The following is a 25,120-nucleotide window of genomic DNA, read 5'->3' on the forward strand; positions in this document are numbered from 1 at the left end:
TTTATACACATTTCTTCCAGTATATGTAGGGGTCCTAGGAGTTCTCCCATCATAGGGGTTGCCAACTCTGGGCTGGAAAAAATCTGGAGGGTTTTTTTTTTCGGGGGGGGGGTGAAGCCTGAGGAGAGCAGCATTTGGGGGAGGGGAAGGACCTTAGCAGGGTATATTGACATATTATTTACCGTTTTCGCACACAGCTTACCTCGCAGTCACAATCCTGTTCCCTCCGCAGCGCCCAGTTGGATTTCCCACCATCTGCGCCGAAGTTACAGGAAGTGTCACAGCTTCTGCATAGCAAACATAAACTGGGTTTTAGCGGTTTATGTTTGCTACGCCAAAGCCGCAGCACTTCCTGTAACTCCGGCGCAGATGGTGCGAAATCCAACCGGATGCTGTGGAGGGAACAGGATTGTGACTGCGAGGTTAGCTGTGTGCGAAAACGGTAATTGTGATTTTATTGTAATGATTTAATTCTGTGATTTTAATTGCTGTTAGCCGCCCTGAGCCTCTCAGAGGAGGGTGGGATAGAACTGTAATAAAATAAATAAATAAATACAACCCACCCTCCAAAGCAGCCATTTTCTCAAGAAATACTGATACCTGTCATCTGGAGACCAACTGTAACAGTGGGATATTTCCAGAGCCTGGAGGTTGGCAACCCTATATCTAGGCATTGACCCACATCTGCTTAGGTTCTGCAGGATTTCTGTTTCATGTGCCCTCCAACCATACCTTGGGAACATATTCTAAATACAGGCTATGTGTTAAGGAAACTGAAAGTGAACTCTGAAACACAGTCATACTCTGCTAAACCTATCGAATTCAGTGGATTTAAAATGGGGTAAATTTCAACTGTGAATGTGTAAATATCAAAAAGCTTTGTTCAAGAAGAACATGCAACTTCCCTAGTCACGATTAGTTTCATATCACAGGCAACTGCCATTTAATAGGGTTGCCACCAGCCTTCAGGTGGGGCCTGGAGATCTCCCACTTTTACTACTTATCTTCAGTTGGCAGAGACTAGCTCCCCTGGAGAAAATGGCTGATTTTCTCTATGCCATAGGGTGACTCTATGGCATTGTACCATGCTGAGGCCTCTCCTCAAACCCCATCCTCTCCTGGATCCACCCCCAAAGTATCCAGGTATTTTCCAACACAGACCAGGCAACCCTAACTGTATGAGTGGGGGATGTGGTAGGAGGATGTTTGTGCAAATCATATGAAGGTCTCTGCAAAACTTTTTCTCAAGTGGATTGTGTCACCCAAAATGACCATCAGAGTGATTCTTCCTCTGCACTGTGTTTTGTCCCACCATCCCATGCTTCTAAAGTGTGGGTAAATATATATTTATCTCCACCATGCCCAGCTTGTAAGCTTTGCAGAGGCATTTGTGCGACCAGTGTTGGAGACAGAATACAGACTATGTGGACTGTGTGGTGTGGTCCTACAGGACAATTCTAACACCCAGTTATTTGCCAGTTTCAGATAATGGATGGGCAGAATACTGTAGTAGTATAGCCAGAGAAAAGCAGTCACTAGGTGCTGGAAGTACTCTCACTGGAGGCCTGGTCAACACATTCAGCAGAATGAAATTGGAATTAGTTGGGAAGATTCCAGAGATGGTAGAATGCAGTTTAAAAATGCTTCTTTAAGTTAAAAATAAAACTTTGATTGCAGTTGAAAGACCAGAATGAAAAGGAGTGGGCTAGGCTAGAACCTTTATTCCTGTTGTACTAGCTTTTTGTTTACTTGCAGAGACACACTTAAGAACAAACATGGAAGAGCATGTAAACTGGGCCAGAGTTTGAGCCCAGTCAGGGAGTTCAGTCTTGTGAGTTTTGCAATAGAACCACTGTGCAGAATCTGTTATACAGATTACTGATATGTCTGGGAGCCAGCTGTGCAGAATACTGTCATACCACTTCCCCATCCTTAGAGCAATTATAGATATAATCAAGGCCAGCCCTAGACTGTCTGGCACCATAGGCAAGGCTAACTTCTGGTGCCCCCTCTGCACTGAAATGTCACACAAACAGGCTGCTGCTGCCATAAAGTAGGTTCTGCAGCATTATTCTCATGTATGAAATGTTTGTGGTCAGAGTCAATTTAAAAGGGAACCTCTTTTTTCAAATACAAAATTGCCCGAAAGAGGAATTGAACTCCAAAACCTTTCATGCAATAGCTCAGCATCTTAACCAACCAAGCCAACTTAATGTCTCTGCAAATGAGTTAGACAAAGCCAATTACTTTCCTAATCTCCTATTTCAAAAGACATGCATAGAGTGAAACTGGCCAATAAGAACAGATCAATTAGCCAGCTAGGGGAGGGGAGGGGAGGGGAAAAGTCAGAGGAAATGTTTCTGCTTTTAAAAGCTTGAAAACTAATTAAGAGGAGGGGAAAATATTCTTCTGAAAAACCACTCTTGGAAACTATGGAGATACAGTGGAGTGACAGCAGAATGCTGGGAAAAGTATGTGGAAGGAATTAAAAAATCTGATGGGAGAGTGAGTTTAGTGTGCAAGTGAATATGGAAGCAGGTTTTTTAAGTGACAGAGGTGGGAGGGGAGAGCTGTAGTAAACACAAAAGCAGAAAGGGCCAGCAGTCTTTTTTTGGGGGGGGGGGGAGTACATCTGATGCATCCTGTCTCTTGTCCATGAAGAAAAAGTGCTTATTGATTCTGTACTGCCTGGTATTTAGCAGCAATACTTATTATGCTATTAGCTAACTTCAGCAATCATATTGTACTAAAGTTGGTTGTTCTGTGTCTGCTTTGAGCAAAAGCATACTTTACACCAGTGTTTATCTTTACCTACTACATAGTCTCCAAATCCAATGGTACTGAGGGTGATAAAGGTGAAGTAGAATCCTTCTCCATAACTCCAGCCTTCCACATAACTAAAGATCATTGGTGGGAAAACAAGAAAAAGCAAACTCCCAGCTGTTAGAAAGAGTCCCATTGCTAGAGTCTGTGCCGCCTAAGAAACATATGGAGGAAAATATCAGTTTAGTAATAATGAACATCTGCTTAAGATGGTTTTATCTAGTAGGCAGAGTTTAGAATACTGCAAGTGCCATATTAGCTAAAAGCTTCCAAGTTTTGCTTGACTTTTATCTAGACTGCATCAGCACCAAAATGTATTAAACCTAGAAACTGGTAAACCAAAGTCTTGAGCTTTAGAACTTCTCTTACTCCTTCTTGGAGCGATTCTCCTTGAAGTGGTTTTCTTAATAAAAGATAGGTGAATCCGATCTGCATGATGGCACACACCCTTTTATAGATTCTTGGCTTTCTTGTTGGGGTGGGAAGCCCAGATGCATTGTTGTAGCCAGCCTGCATATCTTGCAAAAGGAATAAGGAATAGCTTCAAAGCCAGCGTGGAAACAAACTGGTAAAAAAATTAGGGAGGATTTATTTAAGGACTGGTATGGAGGGGAGTGAGATCCAAGAGCAGGTGAAGAAAATGATGGGATCACAAAGAGGTCTGAGGAGCAAGCTAGACAAAGATCTTAGTAGGGTTGCCAGTGTCCAGGTAGGGCCTGGAGATCTCCCGCTTTTACAACTGACCTCCAGCTGGCAGAGATCAGTTCCTCTGGAGGAAATGGCTGTTTTGAAGGGTGGATCTATGGCATTGTACCATGCTGAGGCCCCTCCCCTCACCAAACCACACCCTCTCCTGGCTCCACCCCCAAACTCTCCAGGTATTTTTCAACAGAGACCTGGCAACCCTAGATCTTGGCAACGGAGTTGTTGATTGGTTTCACATAAGAGCACCTGACCTTCCAATGAAAATAGCTTGTAGTGTCCCTATTTTCAGCGGAACTTACTGCCTGAGCTCCTCTGATTGTAAATTGCCAAAGGCTCTATGCTGTATTTCTTAATTGTTTCATAGGCTGCCTCTGCTGTTTTAAAAGCTAAGGCAGTGGTAGTTTAGCATAAAGATTGATCTAGAAACTCAGTAGTTCAAAAGGCCTCTATCAACACCTGTGAAATGTCAGGTTGTGCACTACACAGTGCCTTACTCCTTGCGTGTTTAGATCTCTGTGCACTTCAAAGAGCTCTGAGACATTTCAGAGAGCTCTGAGAGAGAGCAGATAAGAAGTGCTATAAGGGTGAGGTTTGGCTTTCTAAACAGCTGGGGAAGTTGCTGAGAATTTCTGAGTTTGTGTGATTGTGTGATTGCTGAAAATTCTGAGTTTGTGGTTGCTGGGGAACTGCTGTTTGTTTGGTTTGAGTGGGCTGAAGGTGATTGTTGCTGATTGATTAGGAGTGGCTGTGTTCCTGGGGCAGACTGAGACCCCACCCTCTTTGCATTATTAAGCTGCACCTTGTCAGAGGTGCGAGCTGAAGGGCAAGAGCTAAAAGGCTCTTGGCCTGTGGCTCATAGCCTGGGGGCTGTGTAACGACCAGAAACCCAGATCCCGATTTTCCTTGTGTTCCAAATAAGGTAAGTAGATGCTCCAGAAGGAAAACCACATAAACAAACAGGATTTAAAAGGGAACTGTATATTTTAAAAAAGCTATCATGAAGGTAGAATGCCAGCAGAGGCGTAGGGTCTTTCCAATGTCACATGTATGACTATCTGCCCACAAGACAGAAGTCTTCGGTGAGTGCTCAATGCAAGGAGCTCCTGGTCCTCAAGGAACGAGTCCGTACCCTTGAGGCCCAGGTGACTGACCTGGAGAAGCAGAGACAGTCAGTTAGGCAATCGGAGAAGACTCTCAGGGACGTATTAGATGAGCCCCACTCTGAATATGGCAGCCCCGTTGCTGCCAGGGAGCATGAGGGTCGAGAGGAAACAGGGCACTGTGCTGAGGATAAGGGGAATGCACCCTCAGAAGGGACCTCTTCTTCAGTTGGTGAGCGAGTATCCTTTCACGCCAAGGAACCATTCCTAGGCAGGGAGAGGGGGGGGGGTCTTGGTAGTTGGTGATTCGATCCTTAGGCAAGTAGACAGCTGGGTGGCAAAACCTCATACTGACCGCGTACTGACCTGCCTGGTGCGAAGGTAGCGGACATTATGCATGTTGTAGATAGGCTGATAGTGCTGGGGAGGAGCCAGTGGTCGTGGTGCATGTTGGCACCAACGATGTGGGGAAATGCAGTTGTGAGGTCCTGGAGGAAAAATTTAGGCTGCTAGGCAGGAGACTTAAGGCCAGGACCTCCAAGGTAGCCTTCTCAGAAGTGCTACCTGTTCCACGTGCAGGAGAAACAGGCACAAATTAGAAGTCTCAATGTGTAGATGAGTCGATGGTGTAGGGAGGAAGGGTTTAAGTTTGTTAGGCACTGGGATGTTTTCTGGAACAAGCGGGAGCTGTACAAAAGGGACAAGTGTCCCCAGATGGAACCAGGTTGCTGCCAATTAAAATCAAAAAGGTGGCAGAGCAGTTTTTAAAATAAATCTTGGGGGAAAGCCGACAGGAGATGAAATGTCTCTGGTTCAGGAGGACCATCAAAGAGATGAAGGGTTAGCTGTTACTTTTCTACCGGGTAAAGGATCAGAGTTGTCCACAGAGATGGTGACAAACAGTATGGACTGTCTGCCAAAGTCTCAAGGCAGCAGGAGGAAGGTTGCAGGCCTAACTTGCCTGGGAAATTATAGATGTTTGTATACAAATGCTAGGAGTGTTCAAAGTAAAATTGGGGAGTTGGAATGTTTAGTGTTGGGGGAAAACATAGACATTGTGGGAATTTCAGAAACTTGGTGGAATGAGGAGAATCAGCGGGACACAGTGATTCCTGGATATAAGTTATATCGGAAGGATAGGGAGGGAAGGGTTGGAGGTGGGGTGGCTCTGTATGTCAGAGAGGGTATACAGTCTAGTAAGACTGAGGTCAGAGAAATCGATTCCCTTCTAGAAATGCTTTGGGTCGAAATAGAGGGCCCAAAAGGAAATTTAACTATGGGAGTTGGTTATCGCCCACCAAATCAAAAGATAGAGGACGATTATAACATGATGGAAGGATTAAAGATAGTGGCTAAACGTAAAAACTGTGTCGTAATAGATGATTTTAACTACCCGCAGATTGATTGGGTCAATATGTGTTCAGGTCGAGAGAAAGAGATTGAGTTTCTAGACGCCCTCAATGACTGTGCTATGGAGCAGATGGTCACAGAAACTACCAGGGGTGTGGCAATCCTGGATTTGGTCCTAAGTAATGCCCAAGACTTGGTGAGAGATGTAAAATTGATTGCACCGCTTGGGAGCAGTGACCATAACGTTATTAATTTCACCATTTGTATAATAGGGAGTTGCCCCAAAAGACCAGCACAACCACGTTTAACTTTAAAAGGGGTCAATTCTCTGCGATGAGGAGGCATGTGAAGAGGAAACTGAAAGGAAATGTTAATACTGTCAAAACCCTTGGGGAAATTTGGAGGCTATTTAAAACTACAATCCTGGAAGCTCAGATAAAAATATACCACAAGTTAGGAAAGGCATAAACAGGTATAAGAAAAGGCCTGCATGGTTAACAAACAAAGTTATGGAAGCTGTAAAAGGTAAGAAGGACTCCTTTAAGTGGTGGAAAGCTAGTCCAAGTGAGCTTAATAAAAGGGAACACAGGCTGCAGCAAATCATATGCAAGACTGTGATCAGGCAGGCAAAAAGGGTCTATGAGGAGCATATTGCAAAAAACATAAAGACCATCAATAAAAATTTCTTCAAATATAGTAGAAGCAGGAAACTAGCCAGGGAGGCAGTGGGACCCTTGGATGACCAAGGGGTAAAAGGATTACTGAAGGAGGATAGGGAAATGGCTGAGAAGCTGAATGCTTTTTTTGTCTCCGTCTTCACTGTGGAAGATGAGAAGTGTTTGCCTACTCCAAAACCGCTAATTTTGGAAGGGGTGTTGAAGGACCTGAGTCAGACTGAGGTGATGAGAGAGGAAGTCATACAATGGATAGATTAATTAAAAACTAATAAGTCACCAGGTTCGAATGGCATACATCCAAGAGTTCTGAAAGAACTCAAAGGTGAACTTGTGGATCTCCTGACAAAAATATGTAATCTTTCATTGAAATCTGCCTCCGTTCCTGAGGACTGGAAGATAGCAAATGTCACCTCCATCTTTAAGAAGTGTTCCAGAGGAGATCCAAGAAATTACAGGCCAGTCAGTCTGACTTCAATACCGGGAAAGTTGGTAGAAACCATTATCAAGGATAGAATGAGTAGGCACATTGATGAACACGAGTTATTGAGGAAGACTCAGCATGGGTTCTGTAAGGGAAGATCTTGTTTTACTAACCTGTTACAGTTCTTTGAGGGGGTGAACAAACATGTAGACAAAGAGGACCCAATAGATGTTGTTTACCTTGACTTCCAGAAAGCTTTTGATAAAGTTCCTCATCAAAGGCTCCCTAGTAAGCTCGAGAATCAGTGTAAAAGGACAAGTACTCTTGTGGATCAAAAACTGGCTAATTTATAGGAAACAGAGAGTGAGTATAAATGGGCAGTCTTCGCAGTGGAGAACGGTAAGCAGTGGGGTGCCGCAGGGCTCAGTACTGGGTCCCATGCTCTTTAACTTGTTCATTAATGATTTGGAGTTGAAAGTAAGCAGTGAAGTGGCTAAGTTTGCAGATGACACTAAATTGTTTAGGGTAGTAAGAAGCGGAGAGGATTGTGAGGCACTGCAAAGGGATCTGTTGAGGCTGGGTGTATGGGCATCAACATGGCAGATGAGGTTCAATGTGGCCAAGTGCAAAGTAATGCACATTGGGGCCAAGAATCCCAGCTACAAATACAAGTTGATGGGTTGTGAACTGGCAGAGACTGACCAAGAGAGAGATCTTGAGGTCGTTGTAAATAACTCACTGAAAATGTCAAGACAGTGTGCGATTGCAATAAAAAAGGCCAACGCCATGCTGGGAATTATTAGGAAGGGAATTGAAAACAAATCAGCCAGTATCATAATGCCCCTGTATAAATCGATGGTGCGGTCTCATTTGGAATACTGTGTACAATTCTGGTCACTGCACCTCAAAAAGGATATTATAGCATTGGAAAAAGTCCAGAAAAGGGCAACTAGAATGATTAAAGGTTTGGAACACTTTCCCTATGAAGAAAGGTTAAAACGCTTGGGGCTCTTTAACTTGGAGAAACGTCGACTGTGGGGTGACATGATAGAGGTTCACAAGATTATGCATGGGACAGAGAAAGTAGAGAAAGAAGTACATAGCCAGCTTCAAGCGGGGATTGGATAAAAATATAGAGCAGAGGTCCATCAGTGGCTATTAGCCACGTTAGAGATATACTGCATAGATATTTTTCGCCACTGTGTGACATAGAGTGTTGGACTGGATGGGCCATTGGCCTGATCCAACATGGCTTCTCTTATGTTCACTACAGACAAGATGAATCTGCTTCTCAGTTTACAGTCTATTTCTAAGCACCCTCCTAAGGACATTGAAATCAGTGGACTTATAAGGGTTTAACTCTGTTAAGGACTGAGCTCTCAGAGATTTATCTTCTACAGATCATGGAAGAGAACTTGAAAACTGTAGAATGAGAATTATAGCAACTCATAGTAATAAACTATTAAGCTTTTCCCAGGCAAAAATCCGGATAAAATAGGGGCAGTGATTTACCAGGTAAGGAAAACACCCTCCCTCCAATAAAGACAGCTGCTAGTAATTAAGGACAGGGCATGTTGCTCAGGTCTGACTTGGAAACAGTTTTATGGAATTAGAAAGTGCAAAGATTAATCAGGAAGGAGGTGAATGGGAATACTGATACATTCAGTGTTGAGAGATCTTTAGGCAGCAGCAGGGAGAAGCCCCGAAAACCAGGGGAACCCCCACCCAGACCTGGGAACTGGCATTCCTAAAGCAAAATAAATCATCTAGTAAATATAATCCCATTAAGTATCTATTAAAAAAAACAGTATATTTTTTTCTAGGCCACCCTTCTACTAAATCAAAATAAAAGAGGAAGGAAATCTTATTTCTAGAAAATACCAAAAGTTGCCCTTCCCTCTAAGTTGCATCAACAAACCTAAAAAGCACATTTAGGTAAATAGTGTGAATCAGCTGCATATTATTACTAAGTCATATGAAGTTTCAGTCTTGCTTCCTGTTTCCAGAATTTCAGAACTTGTTTTGTTGCATTTGTGACATTAACTTCCAGAACCCAAGAGCCCAAAATATGTTCTATGGAGGCAGATGCCTGGGTTAAATTACTGCACTGAATTCTGAGCTGCCTTTGAAGGCTGTTTGGAAGTTACAATTGATACGAAATATAAAAGCAGAAATGCTGATGGGAACACATTATATGGGAATGTATTATGCCAATTTTAAGAGAGCTATATTGGCTGCCAATTGAATTATGGATCCAGCTCAAAGTATGAATGATACCAAATTTCACAGCTCCATCATTTAAACTTGAAAAATTGCCATTTAGATTTTGTTTTTCTCTTGTATGAGTCGTTTAGTGTCATATTCTATTTCTTGATTATTTCTGTTTAATTTATGCAGTTCTTAATGTTATTTTTGTATACTCATGTATGAATGACATATTGACAAGTAACATATAGATACATATGTATCATCATATGGGGCCGACTTATGTAGGCTCGCCAGTTCTCAGGTCCCAGCGGGGGTTCTCCCACTTTCCTAGGCTCCTTTCTGGCCCCTGTCAGCTGGTCGGCGGGGGGAAGCTCCAGACCCACAACTACCATGTGCCTTTCCCCTTCAGAATGCTAGGAGGAAGCTTGCAAAGGCTTCCTTTTTGGATGATGTGTCTGTGTCTCTAAGGTTGAATGGGGGCAGGGTGAGCAGGCAGAACAACTTGGCTGCCCCCAGTAGCTGTGAAAGCAGCCCAGACCCTCTGTTGTCAGAGCCGGCTTACCCACTAGGCAAACTAGGTGGCTGCCTAGGGCACCGGGAGGGTGGGGGTGCCAAATTGGGCTTCCCCCCCATTGCCCCAGGCAAGCACCTAGTTAGCCTGCCTCCTCTGCCCATGCATTGCCTGCCACCTGCCCCTCCTTTACCTTCCCTTCGCCTCCCCCCAACACAATCATGGTGTGCGGTGCCAGGACCCTGCTGGCCCCAACGTGGCGTGCATCTTAGCTTTAGAAGGAGGTGTTGGAGAAGGCTTGGCTCCCCTTCCCTTCCAGTTCTGGAAATGAAGGGGGAGAAGCCTCCAGCATGTCCTTCTAAAGATAAGATGCACACCACATCGGGTCGGAAGGGCCCAGGTGGGTGTGTTGTGATTGCGCTGGGGGGGGGGGGAGGCGAAGGGACAGAAAGGGAAGAGGGGTGGGCGCCTCGCCTCTCTGGTGGGGGGATGGGAAAGGAAGGGGAGGGGGATGGGCACCACACTGTGCCTTGCTGCGCCTTGCCTTGCCTCAGCACCCTGGGGGGAGGCAAAGGGACAGGAAGGGAAGTGAGTGGGCGCCGTGCCTCGGCACCCTGGAAGTGCAGCAGAGCGTGGCACTGCATTGCAGCACTGCCTGGGGTGCCATGCACCTTTGGGCCGGCACTGTTGGTTGTACAAGCTTTTCAGAGGTTGTTTGCAAAGTAAAGGGTAAACTTGAACCTTTGGTTTCCCTGTGTTATTGAAAGTTTAGCAACTCATGAGTAAATTGCCCCAGTGAGACCACTCGAGTGTGGATTGCAAACTGTTTTATTTTTGCTTCTGTGTTTGAGAGAGAGAGAGGGAGAGAGAGATGATTTGCAGCTCCTTGGGAGAGGAAATGAAGACTGTATTCAGGGGAACTGCACTACTGAGTTTTTATTTATTTATTTTAAGGAAAGTCTTCTGGCTCCTCCCCCAAAATCCCCAGATGTTATCTGAGTCAAACTTGGCAATCCTAGACTTATGGTAACCCTGTCGGGTTTTTGAAGCAAGAGCTGTTCAGGAGTGGTTTCCATTGCCTGCCTCTGAGTGGCAACCCTGGCCTTCCTTGGTAGTTTCTCATACAAATACTAACTTGGGCCAACCCTGCTTAGTACTGAGACCCAATGAGATTGGGCTAGCCTGGGCTATCCAGGTCAGGGATGTAATATATAAAAGGTGTTTAAAAGCCCTAAAATAAAAGGGGGCAACATGAAAAGTGTTCACAGCTACATAAAAAAGCAAAAATAAATGTTGGAGGGGCATATTTTTACAATTCTAATTAAAGTGCTTGTAAGAACACATGATGCTGTCCTATACTGAACCAGACCATTGATCCACCAAAGTTAATACTGTCTACTCAGACTGGCACCATTAACATCCTCTTCACCTGAGACCTTTTGCATGCCAAGCAGATGGTCTACCACTGAGATATAGCTCAACCCCTACCACAGCTTGTCCTAGGCTTCCCAATCCCCAGGTCCCAGCAGGGGATCCCCCAGTTTTACAGGCTTCCTCCTGCCCCCAGCCAGCTGGCCAGCGGGGAAAGCCCCGCCCCCACAGCCACCATGCAGCTCTAGATTTTGGGCAGGTTTAGAAACCTGCAAACAGGTCCATTTCAAAGTGTGTGTGTGTCTTTAAAGTTGAGCAGGAAGTACTTCATGGGAAGGGTCAGCAACACAGTCCCTCAGTTTGTTTTGCTTTCGTTTTAGAGCAACTAAGTGTGTATGTGAGAGAGAAAGTAGCGTAGCCCCTGTTCTTTTCAGATGTCGTTGTGGAGGAACCAGACCCAGTAAGTGTGTGTGTGAGAGAGAGAGAGGGTTGCCAGTCCCCAGGTTTGGAGACCCCCCCCCCTGTTTTAGAGTCATCAGAAAGCCGGGGGGGGGGGGGGGAGGGAAATGTCTACTGGGCAATTATTCCCTATGGAGAATGATTCCCATAGGGAATAATGGGAAATTAATCTGCGGGTATTGGGTGCTCTGGGAGGCTGTTGTTTGAGGTAGAGGCACCATATTTTCAGTATAGCATCTAGTGCCTCTCCCCAAAATACCCTCCCAGTTTCAAAACAATTGGACCAGGGGGTCCAATTCTATGAGCCCCAAAAGAAGGTGCCCCCATCCTTCATTATTTCCTTTGGAAGGAAGGCATTTTAAAAGGTGTTCTGTCCCTTTAAATGTGATGGCCAGAACTCCCTTGGAGCTCAGTTATACTTATCAGATCCGTGCTCCTGGCTCCCCCCCCCCCAAAGTCTTCTGGCTCCACCCCAAAAGCTCCCCGATATTTCTTGAATTGGACTTGGCAACCCTAGCTTGTCCCCTTCTCATTTAAAGCCCTAAGGGGTTCAGGACTACGGTTCTTGAGGACCTTCTGTTCCTTTGTGGGTTTTCATATCAATTGAGATAGTCCTTGGAGGCCCTGGTCTGTGAGCCCCATCTTCTGAAGTGGCCACAAGCAGGGACACCATCAGGGAGGACCTGGGGGTACAAAATTCCTGGGAGGCAAAGTCAGCTTGAAGGCCCACTGAAGCTGGAATCATCCTGCATTCAACCAATGCATTTCTGCATTTATTTTACTTCTGGTGTAGTTCTGTACTGCAGCCACTAGAGGTCCAGGCAAGGCACCTTTGTTGGTCTTAAAGGTGCTACTGGACTCCAACTTTGTTCTAGAGCAGACACTCTTCCTATTTGGTGCTGTTTGCTGCTCTTTTTAAAAGTGATTTTTTAAAAAGCTCTCAGTGGTTGCAAACTTTTTAAACTACGATGAAGCAAACATTTTCCTATCATACAATACTATCATACAGTTAAGCCCCTCAACTGACCTGTTTGCCTTCATTTCTCTATCTTCCCACCATCTAATTCTTCTATATTTATTCCCATCTCTGCTTTCCAACTGTACTACTTCTCATCCCTACCGTGGCTAGCTGCTGGGAAGTTAAAACATACTCAGTAGAACAGAAAATCTCTCTGTTAAATTACTATTTCCCAATAATCTATCAAAAGTAGTGAAAGGGTGACTCCCCATACACATGTATTTAATGTGCATTGTGATAGGTATTAATCTGTAGAAGAGGTTATAAATGCAGAATTGTGGATGCCTTGGGTGAATGCTTAGTTTTTGTTTATATCACAAGCCACATAATTAATTCATTGATTACACTACTATAAACTACCATTGGTTCAGAAGACTTTAAAAAGAGATTAGACAGATTCATGAAAACTGGAAAAGGCCAAGAGTTGAGGGGCAACTCTTTGGGGTGGTGATTGCCTTTAGGCCCTGCTGATGGGGTTCCCAGAAGCATCTAGCTGGCTAGCTAGCATGGGAAATAGGATTTTGGACTAGAGCAGGGGTGGCCAAACTTGCTTACCATAAGAGCAACATATAATAAATGTCAGATGTTTGAGAACTGCAAGACATGAACAAGTATTGCACGCATGTCTTTATTAAAACTCTTAATACTTTTTACAACATGGCCATGCTAGAAACAAAAAGTTGGGGATAAAAACAAAAGTTGGGGATAACAGTCCCCATAAGACTAGCATAGGGAAAGGTTAGGGAATTATTTTTGGTACCAGTGGGAGAAGGAAACACACATGAACCATATAAACAATTGGCCATTGTTTGCATCATTATGCATCTCTTTGCCTTTACACCAAGGTTAGCAAATACAGCTACTACACAAGGTATGAAACTGAGGGGGAACCCTGCACCACTTTCTTTAATTTCTTTAATTTCCCCCTCCTTCCCTGCTTCACACATGGCAGAAATAGTTATCTACCTAAGGGTCAATGCTCAGAGGCTGACTGAGAGTAAGTGTACATTAATTTCCTTCACAACCTCTAGGAGCCACGCAGTCTGTGTGAATGAGCTGCATGTGGCTTCCGAGCCACAGTTTGGCCACCCCTGGACTAGAAAAACCTCTGGTGTGATCCAACAAGCCTCTTATTCTATTCTTATGAGAGGTATAGAGCAAGTAGTTATTCTATCTTCATTTTAGGAGTGTTTTAAGAATATTATTCAGTGATCTCACTGTTTCCTTTGCATCTTTGAGTATGCTACAGAATTATTAACTTGTGCGGAGGAGAAAAGCATGCGATAATCCATGTGTAAAGGACATTTAGTTAAGGCTCCGTATAACGTCGAGAGAAGGAGGGTGATGAAGTATATTCTGTTGATATAAGCAGTTCCTCCTTACTTTCTCCATGCCAATTGGAGTTGAACACTGAGTTCAAAGGATTTTGCCCACCCATGTGTCTATCAGAAGCTGACTTTCAGGCTGTGGAAAGATTTTGTGGGGACATTATTTATACTGTATACTCAGTGTTCTGTTCTTTTTGTTCAATTCAGTTTGCACTAAATATATTTGTACACTGTTTTGCGACAGTTACAGCATCTGGGGACTAGAATTGCTTTCTAAAGTTAGTTCAAGTGTCAGAAGACAACACTATTTAGAGACTTGGCTCTCCTGCTTTCTTTCTCCAATTTTCCTCTCCCCATTAAGCATTCTGTGAGTTTGTAATGTGTGTCCGGAGGGTGGGGAGCAGAAATGTTTTTAAAGCTTTTTTTGCTTTTGACCCTGTACCTTGTTCTGGTTTTCTATATTGATCTTATTTTGTCCTGATTTTATGCTGACCCTGTTTAATTTTGGTTTTAGGTTGATCTGCTTTAACATTGATTTGTGTAGCTAGCTGACTTTTAAAAACTTGTCTTAGCAGCCACACTTTGCGCCCCTCTTTTGTCTCAAGCATGGGCTAGGTTCTGTCCATGATATCACACTGAAATTCTGAAATACTAGAAACCAAGTAGCCTTGCTACTTCTGAGCATTTCTGGAATCTATACAAAATAAGGACAAGTCCCCACCTTTTGGCTGAGTTGTAAGTTCACTGCTTGTTCCTGCCCTCCCAAGCATTTGGGAAGCAGCAAGACATTTCTTTGTACAATGTGAGGAGGAACAGGTCCCCAGCTCACCAGGGAACCCCTTTACATTCCATAGGGGTGGGAAGGGTGGCTTGCCAGGCTGGGTGCCATCTTGTCTGGCATGCATGGAGCCCACATGGCATGCCTGGTCCCCTTTCACATCCCTCTCCCAGATGGCCAATCAGGGAAAGCTGGGCAGGCAGAACTGAGGCAGCCAGTCTTCATGCTGCTCTGCCCACCAAACTTAAATGGCCTTCTCAGGAGCCCAGACTGCATTTCTCCCCATTGGCTTTCCCACCCAACCCTGCCTTGCTTTGGCTGAAAGGCAGGCTAGAAACATTTTAAATTCAAAGAAATAAATAATATAGGAGTGTTTGCCTCAGAGTGACAATGTAATGTTACTTTTGGGGGTAAAAACTGAGAAATACTGTGTTGAGTTTATGTGAGTGCCTGTCATGTATTGAGAGCAAGGAATTTTCCACCAACCCAGAGCAAAGCCAGTGGACACCCAGTGTGGTGCAATGGTTGAACAGGACACAGGAAACTCAGGTTCAAATTTCCACAGTGCCATAAGACTCACTGGATGACTTTGTGTCAATCACTATGATTCAACCTAACCTACCTCACAAGGGTGTTATGAGAATAAAATGAGGGAGGGGGAAACATGTGTGCTTTTTGGAGTAATGGTAGTGCAAAAATAAACAAGATAGGATAGGGAAGGGGGAAAAAAGAATGCTTTGAGAAATAGTGTTGGGCTGTGTGGCCCTCGGGGATTGCTGGACTGAACCGAGCCATGTGGCAGCCTCCCTGGGACCTGCCTGGCCAGCGAGGATCGTGGAGCCCAGCTATGCTGTGCACCAGCCTCCCCAGGGCTAGGCAGGGATCACGAGTCACAGATTTACTGTGCGGCAGTCTCCCCGGGGCCTGGCTGGCCAGCCAGAATTGTTGCAGGGCCTGAAAAAGTTACTGTCACAGTTCAGTTTACACTTGATTATCCCAGATGGTGTGGCCTAATATGCTAATATTAGGGGATGTGGTCTAATATGCTACTCAGTTCTTGCTGGGCTTTTTTTACAAAAAAGCCCTGGACCTATGCATTTGCATAGGATGGCGGGCCGTGTGTGTGTGTGTGTGTGCCAGCTTAGGCTCTCCCCACGTGACTTCAAATAGAAAAAACAATCATTTGCATTAATTTTGCTGGCCTGAATCATTCTCCCTTGGTGGAGCACTGTTTTTTAAGTTGATAATTTTTTATGGCCTGTGAATGATGTTATAAATATCCATATGGCCCTTGGCAGAAAAAAGGTTCCCCACCCCTGTTCTAGGCCTTCTAAAGGGGTTCTCTGTTTCTAAGATGGCTTTGCTTCCTCCATGAAGCCATACCGTAATTTCTCCATGTTACAACCAGTGCAGCTTGTTTCCTAGTGTTTCTTTCCCACACCAGAGCTCTTAAGTTCAGCTCTACATAGGATGTCCCTCTCCTTCCCCCAAATAATCAATGCTCCCAATACTCTTGACCTCAAGAAAGAATGCAACAACTACATGATCAGTCAGTCCAAGAAACACCTGCCTGCTCTGAGATTGTTTTTGAAAAATCACATTTGAAAAAGCAATGAAAATGTGACAAATGAGACACTGTACCCCGGCTCTGCCTGGCTTGTGGACCCATCCCTCCAGGTTGATCAGGTGAGCACTAAGTCCTTTCCCCAGCTGATTGAGAAATGCCAGGTTAAGGGGTACCCCAAATAAGGCATAGAATATGCAAAACACCTGGCCAGGCACGGTGCTGGGGGCCAAGTTCCCGTAACCTGCAAAAAAGGAAAACAAGATAGATAGTCACACTAATTTACACCCACCCCACCCACAGATGGGGCTCAGAATCTGCTTCACTCCTCTAAGTCAGTGGCCCCCAACCATCTTGTCCCCAGGGCTGGTAGGGTGGAGGGCACCCAATTCAGCCTCCCCCCATGGTGCCTCCTCCTCCTTCCCGTTTTCCTCCCCCCTGTTTCCTCCTCTCTCTTCCCGTGCAGCCTCGCAACCCCCCTTTTCACTGAATATTGTAATTGGGTTTTTATTATTATGTTGTTGTGATTTTATTGTGATTTTATTATTTATGTTGTAATCCACTCTGAGCCCCTACAGGAGAATGGGCGGAATATGAATAATAATAAAAAATAATAATTTAAGCCCAGGGAAGGGGCTGTGAAGCACCTCACAGGTCAACTCCCACCCCATGGCCGATCAGGTGATTGGAGGGGAAAACACAGCAGCAGTGGCAAGCAACCCACTGAAAAAGTGGCACTCTCAGCACTGCTCTTTTGCCACTGCTGCTGTGTTTTCCCCTTCGATCACCTGATTGGTGGGGTGGGGTCAGCATGGAAGGTGCTTCATGGCCTCTTCCCTGGCTTTAAAATGGTGAGAATGGAGGGTGGAGGAGGCACTGGGGGGGAGCAGTGAGACTGCGTGGCCCTTTGGAAACAGGCTATGGTCCGGTACCGGTCCCCAACCGGTCCCCAACCCCTGCTGTAAGTAACCCCAACACCTTTCTTTTTGTGTGTAGTATTTATGAAAGTTATACTCTAGCCAAACTTTAGTGCTTTATATTCCCATTGATTTGAAGTGCATTTGTAATTTTTCCATTTAAATCAAGGAGCATAGAAATGCCTAATTTTGGCCAGTTTATTAAGCTGTAGGTTTATATAGCAAGAACCATCCAACTTCTGTAAATATGCAGAAGCCAACTTTACACAAGCAAAATTATCATCTGTTCCATTCTTTAGAGCCAAATAATTAGTCACAAGAAATGTATATGTTGGAATATGGGTGTTGGTTGAAACCATGGCCTTTTAAACATACGTTGCAATGACTAAGTACGGTACCTTCTGACAGATATTTTGTGGAAGCCCAAATAGAAAAGACTTCCATGTACACACACACTGAGGTTACCTTACCTATGGTGGTGACAACAGTCCCAGCAAAGAAGAAGCTGTTGCTAAAGTCCCAGTTGCTAGGATTCGTTGAATTCCCTTCTGGGTGGACACCTTTCTCCCATGCTTCCATAATGACCTGAAAAGAAAGAGCAGGTCAAGACAGTGTTAACAGGTGAAGGACAAAAAGTGTATTGTCAATCAGAAACTGGGTGACTTTCATTCCATGGGGTTTAGCCCCTGGTATAGTGTTGTAATGTGATACAGTGCTATATGGTTTGATTTCTAGTATTGCTAATTTTAAAAAACCTTCTGCATTGTGAGTCTGAAAAACACTACTGCCAGTCAGTCAAGATAATGTCAGACATACCAGCTTTCTGGTGCAGTTTTAGAGCCTCTGTTTATGAAAGATGCCTGCTTGACTAGACTTTCTGGCTTGAGCCAAGAGATTTTGTTTTGTATTTTTGCTTTTTACATATATGTGTGTGTGTGTTTGTGTGTGCATGAACATACACACACCTGGAAGTCATGATGACCTCTGGTGACTGACCCCTACTGAGGGCTTGGAGGATATTCAGAGAGAAAGCTGAATAAAACCTGTCCCTGCCTCCGGGCTGTGGAATTCCAAGGTGGTCTCTCATCCAAGTACTTGCCGGAGATGACTCTGATTAGCTTCTGAGATCAGAGCTTGTCTGGGCTATCCAGGTCAGGACAAGCCAAGAGATTTTTGTATTGCAGGGTTCCTTCTGCAGCACTCCTGTTCCTTACTAGTGATGCACTTTGCTCTAGGTTATGTCATGGGTCACCTCCAAAATGCATTGCATTGTAAAATGTTGCTGAGCATTCAAAATATGGCACCTTCTTCCTTGTGGTTGTCTGTGCATCCCACATCTAAACACAATGTGAAAACAATGAGAAATCGCTGAAAGATGAATAGTAGGGATGGTGTAGAACTGAGACTAATTTTGAAGCAAATAAACACATTTTAGCACCTTGATGGTTTTGATGCCTTTCAGTGTATTTCCCTGGACTCACATAGAGAGGCTTTCATTGTATCTTGAAGAAAACAAGATAGACGGGCATGCACAAAAATAGACCTGGCTTCCTGTGAATCATAAATATTGAATGCTTACACTTCATCCAAGATTCTGATATTTGGAGAACTGAATTATTGGAAGCATACTTCTTACCATGCCATTGTTTATAGATTCAGATTTTCAAAACAAAATCAATGTACCAGTAAGGGTATTGTCTGTTATATTTCAGAGCTGTGTCTATTGCTCTTTCTACTCTGACAGGGTCTTTCAGATCACCTGATCCTTTTCACTGCAGATTGACCTCAGAACCTTCTGTACGCAAATACTGTACCTCTTGAACCATGGAACCTTCCAGGAGAGCTTCTTAAATCAGAGGAAGGCTCCAGACTTTGCTGAATCAAGTGACAGAATAGAGTTTGTATTATAGTTGTGGATTGTTTCTGCTGGTCAATGGGATTATTATATTATAGAAGAAATGTTTGTGCCCTCTAGTGGCCATTTCCCAGTATAGCTGGATTAGAGGAAAGTAGTTGTGTGTGGCTTTTCTTTTTGCCATCAAGTCAGTTCATTTATGGCAGCCACTTTCAGAGCTTGTTTTCCATTGCCTGCCTTTTGGCAGCAATCTTATATTTCCTTGGTGGTCTCCTATAGAAGTATTAATCAGGGCTGACCCTACTTAGCTTCTGAGATCTGATGACATCACACTATAATTATACTAAAAATTGAACTCCCTTTTAATGAGATTCTATTTATATAAAAGTTTCTGTACTTTTTTCTGTATGATGGATGCTGAAATGTGCAAGTTGTAATTCACAACCCTGCCATGAAGATCCAATGATACGCACAACACTAACTGATTTTTTAAAAAGGAGTGAAAATGGAAGGGTAGGTTCAGACTTTTGAAATGTTTTGAGATCGCAATGGAAATATCAGACATCCAGAAATGTGGAGTGAAACCAGTTATATCTCTAAACCCTGGACTTTCCCTGCTGTTGGGAAAAAAGGGGTGAGACCAGGGTGGGGTGATGACTGGGGAATGGGATACAGACAATGCTGTCTGAATGTTTTAAACCCTCAAGGGAACAGCAACAACATGAGATCAATTAGCTCATCTGATCACAGCCTTTTTCAACTCTCTCCACCCATTCATAATTTTATAAAGTTTTATCATGTTCCCCCCCCCCCCCCAGTCATCTCTTTTCCAAACTGAAAATTCCCAGAGTCTTCAGCCTTCTTCATAAGGAAGGTGCTCCAACCCCCTAATCATCTTGCCCTCCTCTGTACTTTTTCCAGCTGTGCAGTGTCCTTTTTGAGATATGGTGAATGGAACTGTTCACAGTACTTTAAATGAGACCGCACCATAGAGCTATACAGGGGCATTATAATATTGGCCATTTTATTTTTCATCCCTTTCCTAATAATCCCAAACATAGAGTTTGCCTTTTTCTCCACTGCAGCACACTGAGTTGACATTTTCACTCAGGTATTCACTATGATCCCAAGATATTTCCCCCTCTCTGTCTCAGTAAGTTCAGACCTTATTAGCCTATACTTGAAGTTGGGGTTTTTTTCGCACAGTATGCATCACTTTATACTTGCGAACCTGAATTTCATTTGCCACATTGTCACCCACTCACCCAGTTTGTGGAGGTCCTCTTGGAGCTCTTCACAGTCAGCCTTGGTTTTTGCTATCCTGAATAATTTGGTGTCATCTGCAAACATGGCCACTACACTACTCACTCCCAGTTCTAAATCATTGATGAATAAATTGAAAAGTACCAGCCCCAATACCAATCCTTGTGGGATCCCACTGCTTGCTTTGCTTCATTGTGAGAACTGTCCATTGATTCCTACTTTTTGCTTCCGCCATTTAACCAGATTTTAATACATAAGAGAAATTGTCCTCTTATTCCAGGAATCCTAAATTTACTCAGGAGTCTTTTGTGAGGTACCTTTTCAAAAGACTTTTGAAAGTCCAAGTATATAATGTCTACTGGGTCACCACTGTCTGCATAATTCTTCACTTTCTCAGAGAATTCCAAAAGATTGGTGAGGTTGGACTTCCCTTTGCAGAAACTATGCTGTTTTTCCCTCAGCAGTCTTTGTCCCTGTATGTGCCTAACAATTTTTATGTTTTAAGATAGATTCAGGTGGGTAGCTGTGTTAGTCTGAAGCAGCAGAATAAGGTTTGAGTCTAGTGGCACCTTTAAGACAATGAAGTTTTTTCCCCAAGGTATAAGCTTTTGTGTGCATGCACACGTCTTCAGATACAATGAAATGGGATTTCCGGTTTCGGCGATGCGCTGTTAGGAGCGGCTCGGACCGGTGCGTCCAGAGCCGCTTCTAAATCCGACAGTGGAGGGGTCCCCCCCAAGGGGAGACTCGACTCTGCGACAGCGGCAGCGGCTCCCCCCCCCCCCCGATCCCAGTTCGCTCCAAGCCTCGCTGTCTTGATCACCATTTTTAAATGGCTCAATGGTTGACTGCCGGACTTTTTATTTTCTTCTTTTGAATTAAGCGACTCTGCATCAGTGGGACAAGCTGCATCACTCCTATAAAGACTGTAAGTTTTCTTTCTTTTTACTACTGAATCCTGAGGCATTGTTTTTGACAAGCAGGAAAAGCGGAGAATTGAGGCTGAAGCAGAATTCAGACAGAGGCAAAGGCAGAGAAGGGGGAAACTCTCTCTCTTTCTCTTTCGAGGCTTCTAAAAGTTTCTGCTTAACCCAGTGATGCTTAAAATCCCTGCATGAGAAATATGAATCACACTAATTTCTAAACATAGAAGAGACTTGATGGCTGAATTTAACTGATCTGTTTTAAACTTCTTTCTGGAAAAAGATTTGACTTTGGGAAAGTTGTTTGCAAGCATATATGGATGAGAAGGACAGGTGGTTTAAGAAGTAATTTGAAGCTTATGTTGAAGTGGTCTGAACAAATTTATGTGAGCTCCAACTAGACACTTAAATCCTGGTGGGCCTTGTATACTGGATTATAAAACATAACCTGATTGTTGGTTGAAGGAAGAATGCCTGTGCAAATTCTCAAAGTGAATTATAATTCTCTGATGGTGGATGTTATGGATATAACCCTTTAATTTTGTTTTTATTTTCATATGGTTTGAATATTTTTGGTTTTTGATTCATTTTTCCATTTTTCCTCTTTTTTATATACCATATTTGGAGTCTTTCTTATTTTTGTTATTATCTTTTTGGGAGTGTCTGGTTCAATTTGTGTTTTTCTTTTTCTCTTGGGTTGTTTGTTTAATTTTTGATCTTACTTATGAATTATAAATAGGGCATTCAGCCCTGGATTACAAATTTACACCTTGAAGCAGTCGGATGATCCTGTCATGACTTGGATTTTAATTGAACTATCATTGGTAGAAGACCTGTTATAGTGAATTGTTTCTGTTTTAGTGAGTTGAACTGTTTTGACTAAATGGTACTAAGGATGTTGTACTAAAAAGATTTTGTTTACTACTAGTCATCATTGTTTTGGGTCTGGCAAATTGTTGACAGAAGCTAAAAGGCTGGTTTTTTTTTAATCATTCTATAATACTAGCACTGTCTGGCAGAGATTAGTTTATATAAACAGGAATATTGAGTTCCAAAACAAACAACTAAGAGGGAGCATACGGATCTTGTGGCTGTGAGTGCAATTATTTTAATAAGGATGGAAAATAAAGCTGCGATTGGCTTTAAAGAAACAACAATAATAAAAAAGTTAATCAAGAAGGTAAACCACCAATATCTTCACCCAATTCCTCATCTGGGCCAGGGAAATTTACGACCATGCAGGGAGATATGAAAGAGATGCAAAATACTCTACTAACTGCCATAGCACAGCTGACTAGTAAAGCAGATAATATAGGAGAGCAGATGGCAGAGATCAAACAAGAGCTTCTGGAGAACAGCAAACAGACAGCAGAGACCAATAAAACCTTAAAGGCATTAGATGCCCAGGTGACAGATAATACACAAAAGGTGGAACAATTGGGAAAAGAACAGAACATACGTGATTCCAGACTCTTGCAACTGGAAATAGACAGAGCTGCCTATATGCTGAGGTTTCAAAACTTACCAGAAAATAAAACTGAAGTTTTACAGAAAATATTAAGTGAAGCCTTGGCTGAAATTTTACAGGTGACTCCTCAAAGGATGGAAGAAGAGTTTGATCAAGTCAGACGAGTGCCATCAAGCTTTATGAGAAAGAATAAATTGCCCAGTGAAGTTCACTTGAAACTTATAATAAAGAGGACCAGAGATGATATTTTGAAGCAAGCAAGAGACAAACCAATGATGATAGCTGGAAATATGGTGAAAATTTTGAGAGAGGTACCATGGCCAGTGAGACAAAACAGGAGAGAATACCAAGCTTTAATGATACAATTTGTTTACAAGAAACCCATATTTTAACTAAAGATCAACACCTTTTGAAAAATAAGAAACTTGGCAATTTATTTACAGCAACAGACATGAATAAAAAGAAAAGGGGAGTGGCAATATATATTAAGGATAAATTCAACCCACAATTACAGTATGCCTCTGAAGATGGAAGAACCCTATTGGTGGAAATTACTGTGGACAATAAAAAAATCTACTGGCAAATATTTATGCCCCAAATGATCATCAAGAGAATTTTTTTCCAAGATTTACATTTTAAATTATCAAATTTGGAGTATGTGGAATATTGTATAATAGGAGATTTTAATGCAGTTTCTGACAGACAACTGGATAAAAAAACACATAAACAGACTAATAGTAAAAGTCTTCAATTGCCAATAAGCTTTTGGAAGCTAGCAGAAGAATTGGATCTGGTTGATGCATGGAGAACAAGATACCCAAATTCTAAAGACTTTACCTATTATTCTCCTAGTCATCAAACGTCGTCAAGAATTGATATGTGTTGGCTCTCTACAAATTTGGTTAAAGATTTAGTTGAGACAGAAATTCAAACAAGAGTCATATCAGACCATAGTCCTGTAATGGTAAAGTTCAAAGGCACATGAATGAGAAGATCATGGAGGTTAAATACCTCAATTCTGAAAGATAAAGATTTTCTTAAAGAATCTAAGGTTGAAATGGAATCCTTTTTCAAACAGAACATAACACAAGATGTAAAGATGCAAGTAGTTTGGGATACTGCTAAAGCATATTTCAGGGGCCTCGCAATTAGATATAGTGCCAAGAAAAAGAAAGAAAGAACTGAAATTTTTCAAAAACTAATGTTGCAAGCTGGAGAAGCTGAAAAGAACTTTAAAATGCAATGGACAAGACGGGAGTTCCAAAATAAGGTTAAAGAAACACAACATCAATTGAACTTGTTACTCACAGAGGAGATGGAGATAAAATTGAGATATGCCAGACAAAACTTTTTTGAGCATGCTAATAAGCCTGGAAGGTGGTTGGCCTATAGAATGAGAAAAGAGAACGCCAAAAGAATACTATCAGTCTTGGAAGATGAGAATAATAAAGAGAAAGCTCAAAAACAGGAAATATGTAAAATCGTGAAACAATTCTATAAAAAGTTATATAAAGATAAACAAGTTCACAAGACAGATTTAGAAGATTATATTAACCAAAATAATCTTAACAAATTTACAGAAGAAGAACCAAAAATTTTAAATGAACCAATAACAATAAGGAAACTTGGCGATGTAATGACATCTCAAAAGAATGGTAAAACCCCGGGTCCAGATGGACTGCCTGCGGAATTCTACAAAGCTTATGAGGAGTCCTTACTGTTACCATTTAAACGTCTCCTTGAAAAGATTCAAGATGAAGGCCAAATATCAGCTTCATAGCAAGAAGCTACAATATCCTTAAGCCCAAAAGAAGGTGCGGATTTGAAAGATATAAAAAACTATCATCCAATCTCTTTTAAATGTGGATTATAAAATCTTTGCTGCAATATTGGCACAATGTTTGAAGAAAATTCTACAGTCTACAATACATCAAGACCAGTCTGGATTCCTTCCTAGAAGATACTTGAAAGATAATGTTTGAACAGTTTGTAATATATTGGAATATTATGAGACTCATCCAGAAAAACAACTGGCACTAATTTGTTTGGATGCTGAGAAGGCCTTTGATAATGTTCGTTGGTAATTTATGTTACAACAATTGAAAGGTATGGAATGTGGTGAAAATTTCTTGAGAGCAGTAGAAACAATATACTCTTTCCAAAGAGCAAGGGTGATGGTGAATGGTGAACTAACAGGAGCAATGACTATTCAAAAGGGTACAAGACAAGGCTGCCCACTGTCACCACTCCTTTTTATTTTATGTTTAGAGATATTGAATAACCAGATAAGAGAAGATAAAAGTATCAAGGGAGCGGTGGTAAAAGGTGAACAATACAAATTGAGAGCTTTCACAGATGACCTAGTTTTTATATTAGAGCAA

The 25,120-nt window shown here is 42.7% G+C and overlaps 1 protein-coding gene across 1 annotated transcript in view; it reads right to left on the minus strand.

Moving 5' to 3' along the window:
• KCNK16 (potassium two pore domain channel subfamily K member 16) overlaps nucleotides 1–25,120 on the minus strand; it is a 31,205-nt gene that overhangs the window by 976 nt on the left and 5,109 nt on the right. The window contains exons 2-4 of the mRNA XM_060245022.1: nucleotides 17,701–17,815; nucleotides 16,391–16,557; nucleotides 2,812–2,977 (exon numbers count right to left, since the gene is read on the minus strand). Of these exons, the coding sequence (XP_060101005.1) occupies nucleotides 2,812–2,977; nucleotides 16,391–16,557; nucleotides 17,701–17,815 (448 nt within the window). The remainder of the gene's footprint in view (nucleotides 1–2,811; nucleotides 2,978–16,390; nucleotides 16,558–17,700; nucleotides 17,816–25,120) is intronic.

The sequence above is a fragment of the Heteronotia binoei genome, chromosome 1 (assembly GCF_032191835.1).
Source record: "Heteronotia binoei isolate CCM8104 ecotype False Entrance Well chromosome 1, APGP_CSIRO_Hbin_v1, whole genome shotgun sequence".
Taxonomy (NCBI): Eukaryota; Metazoa; Chordata; class Lepidosauria; order Squamata; family Gekkonidae; genus Heteronotia; species Heteronotia binoei.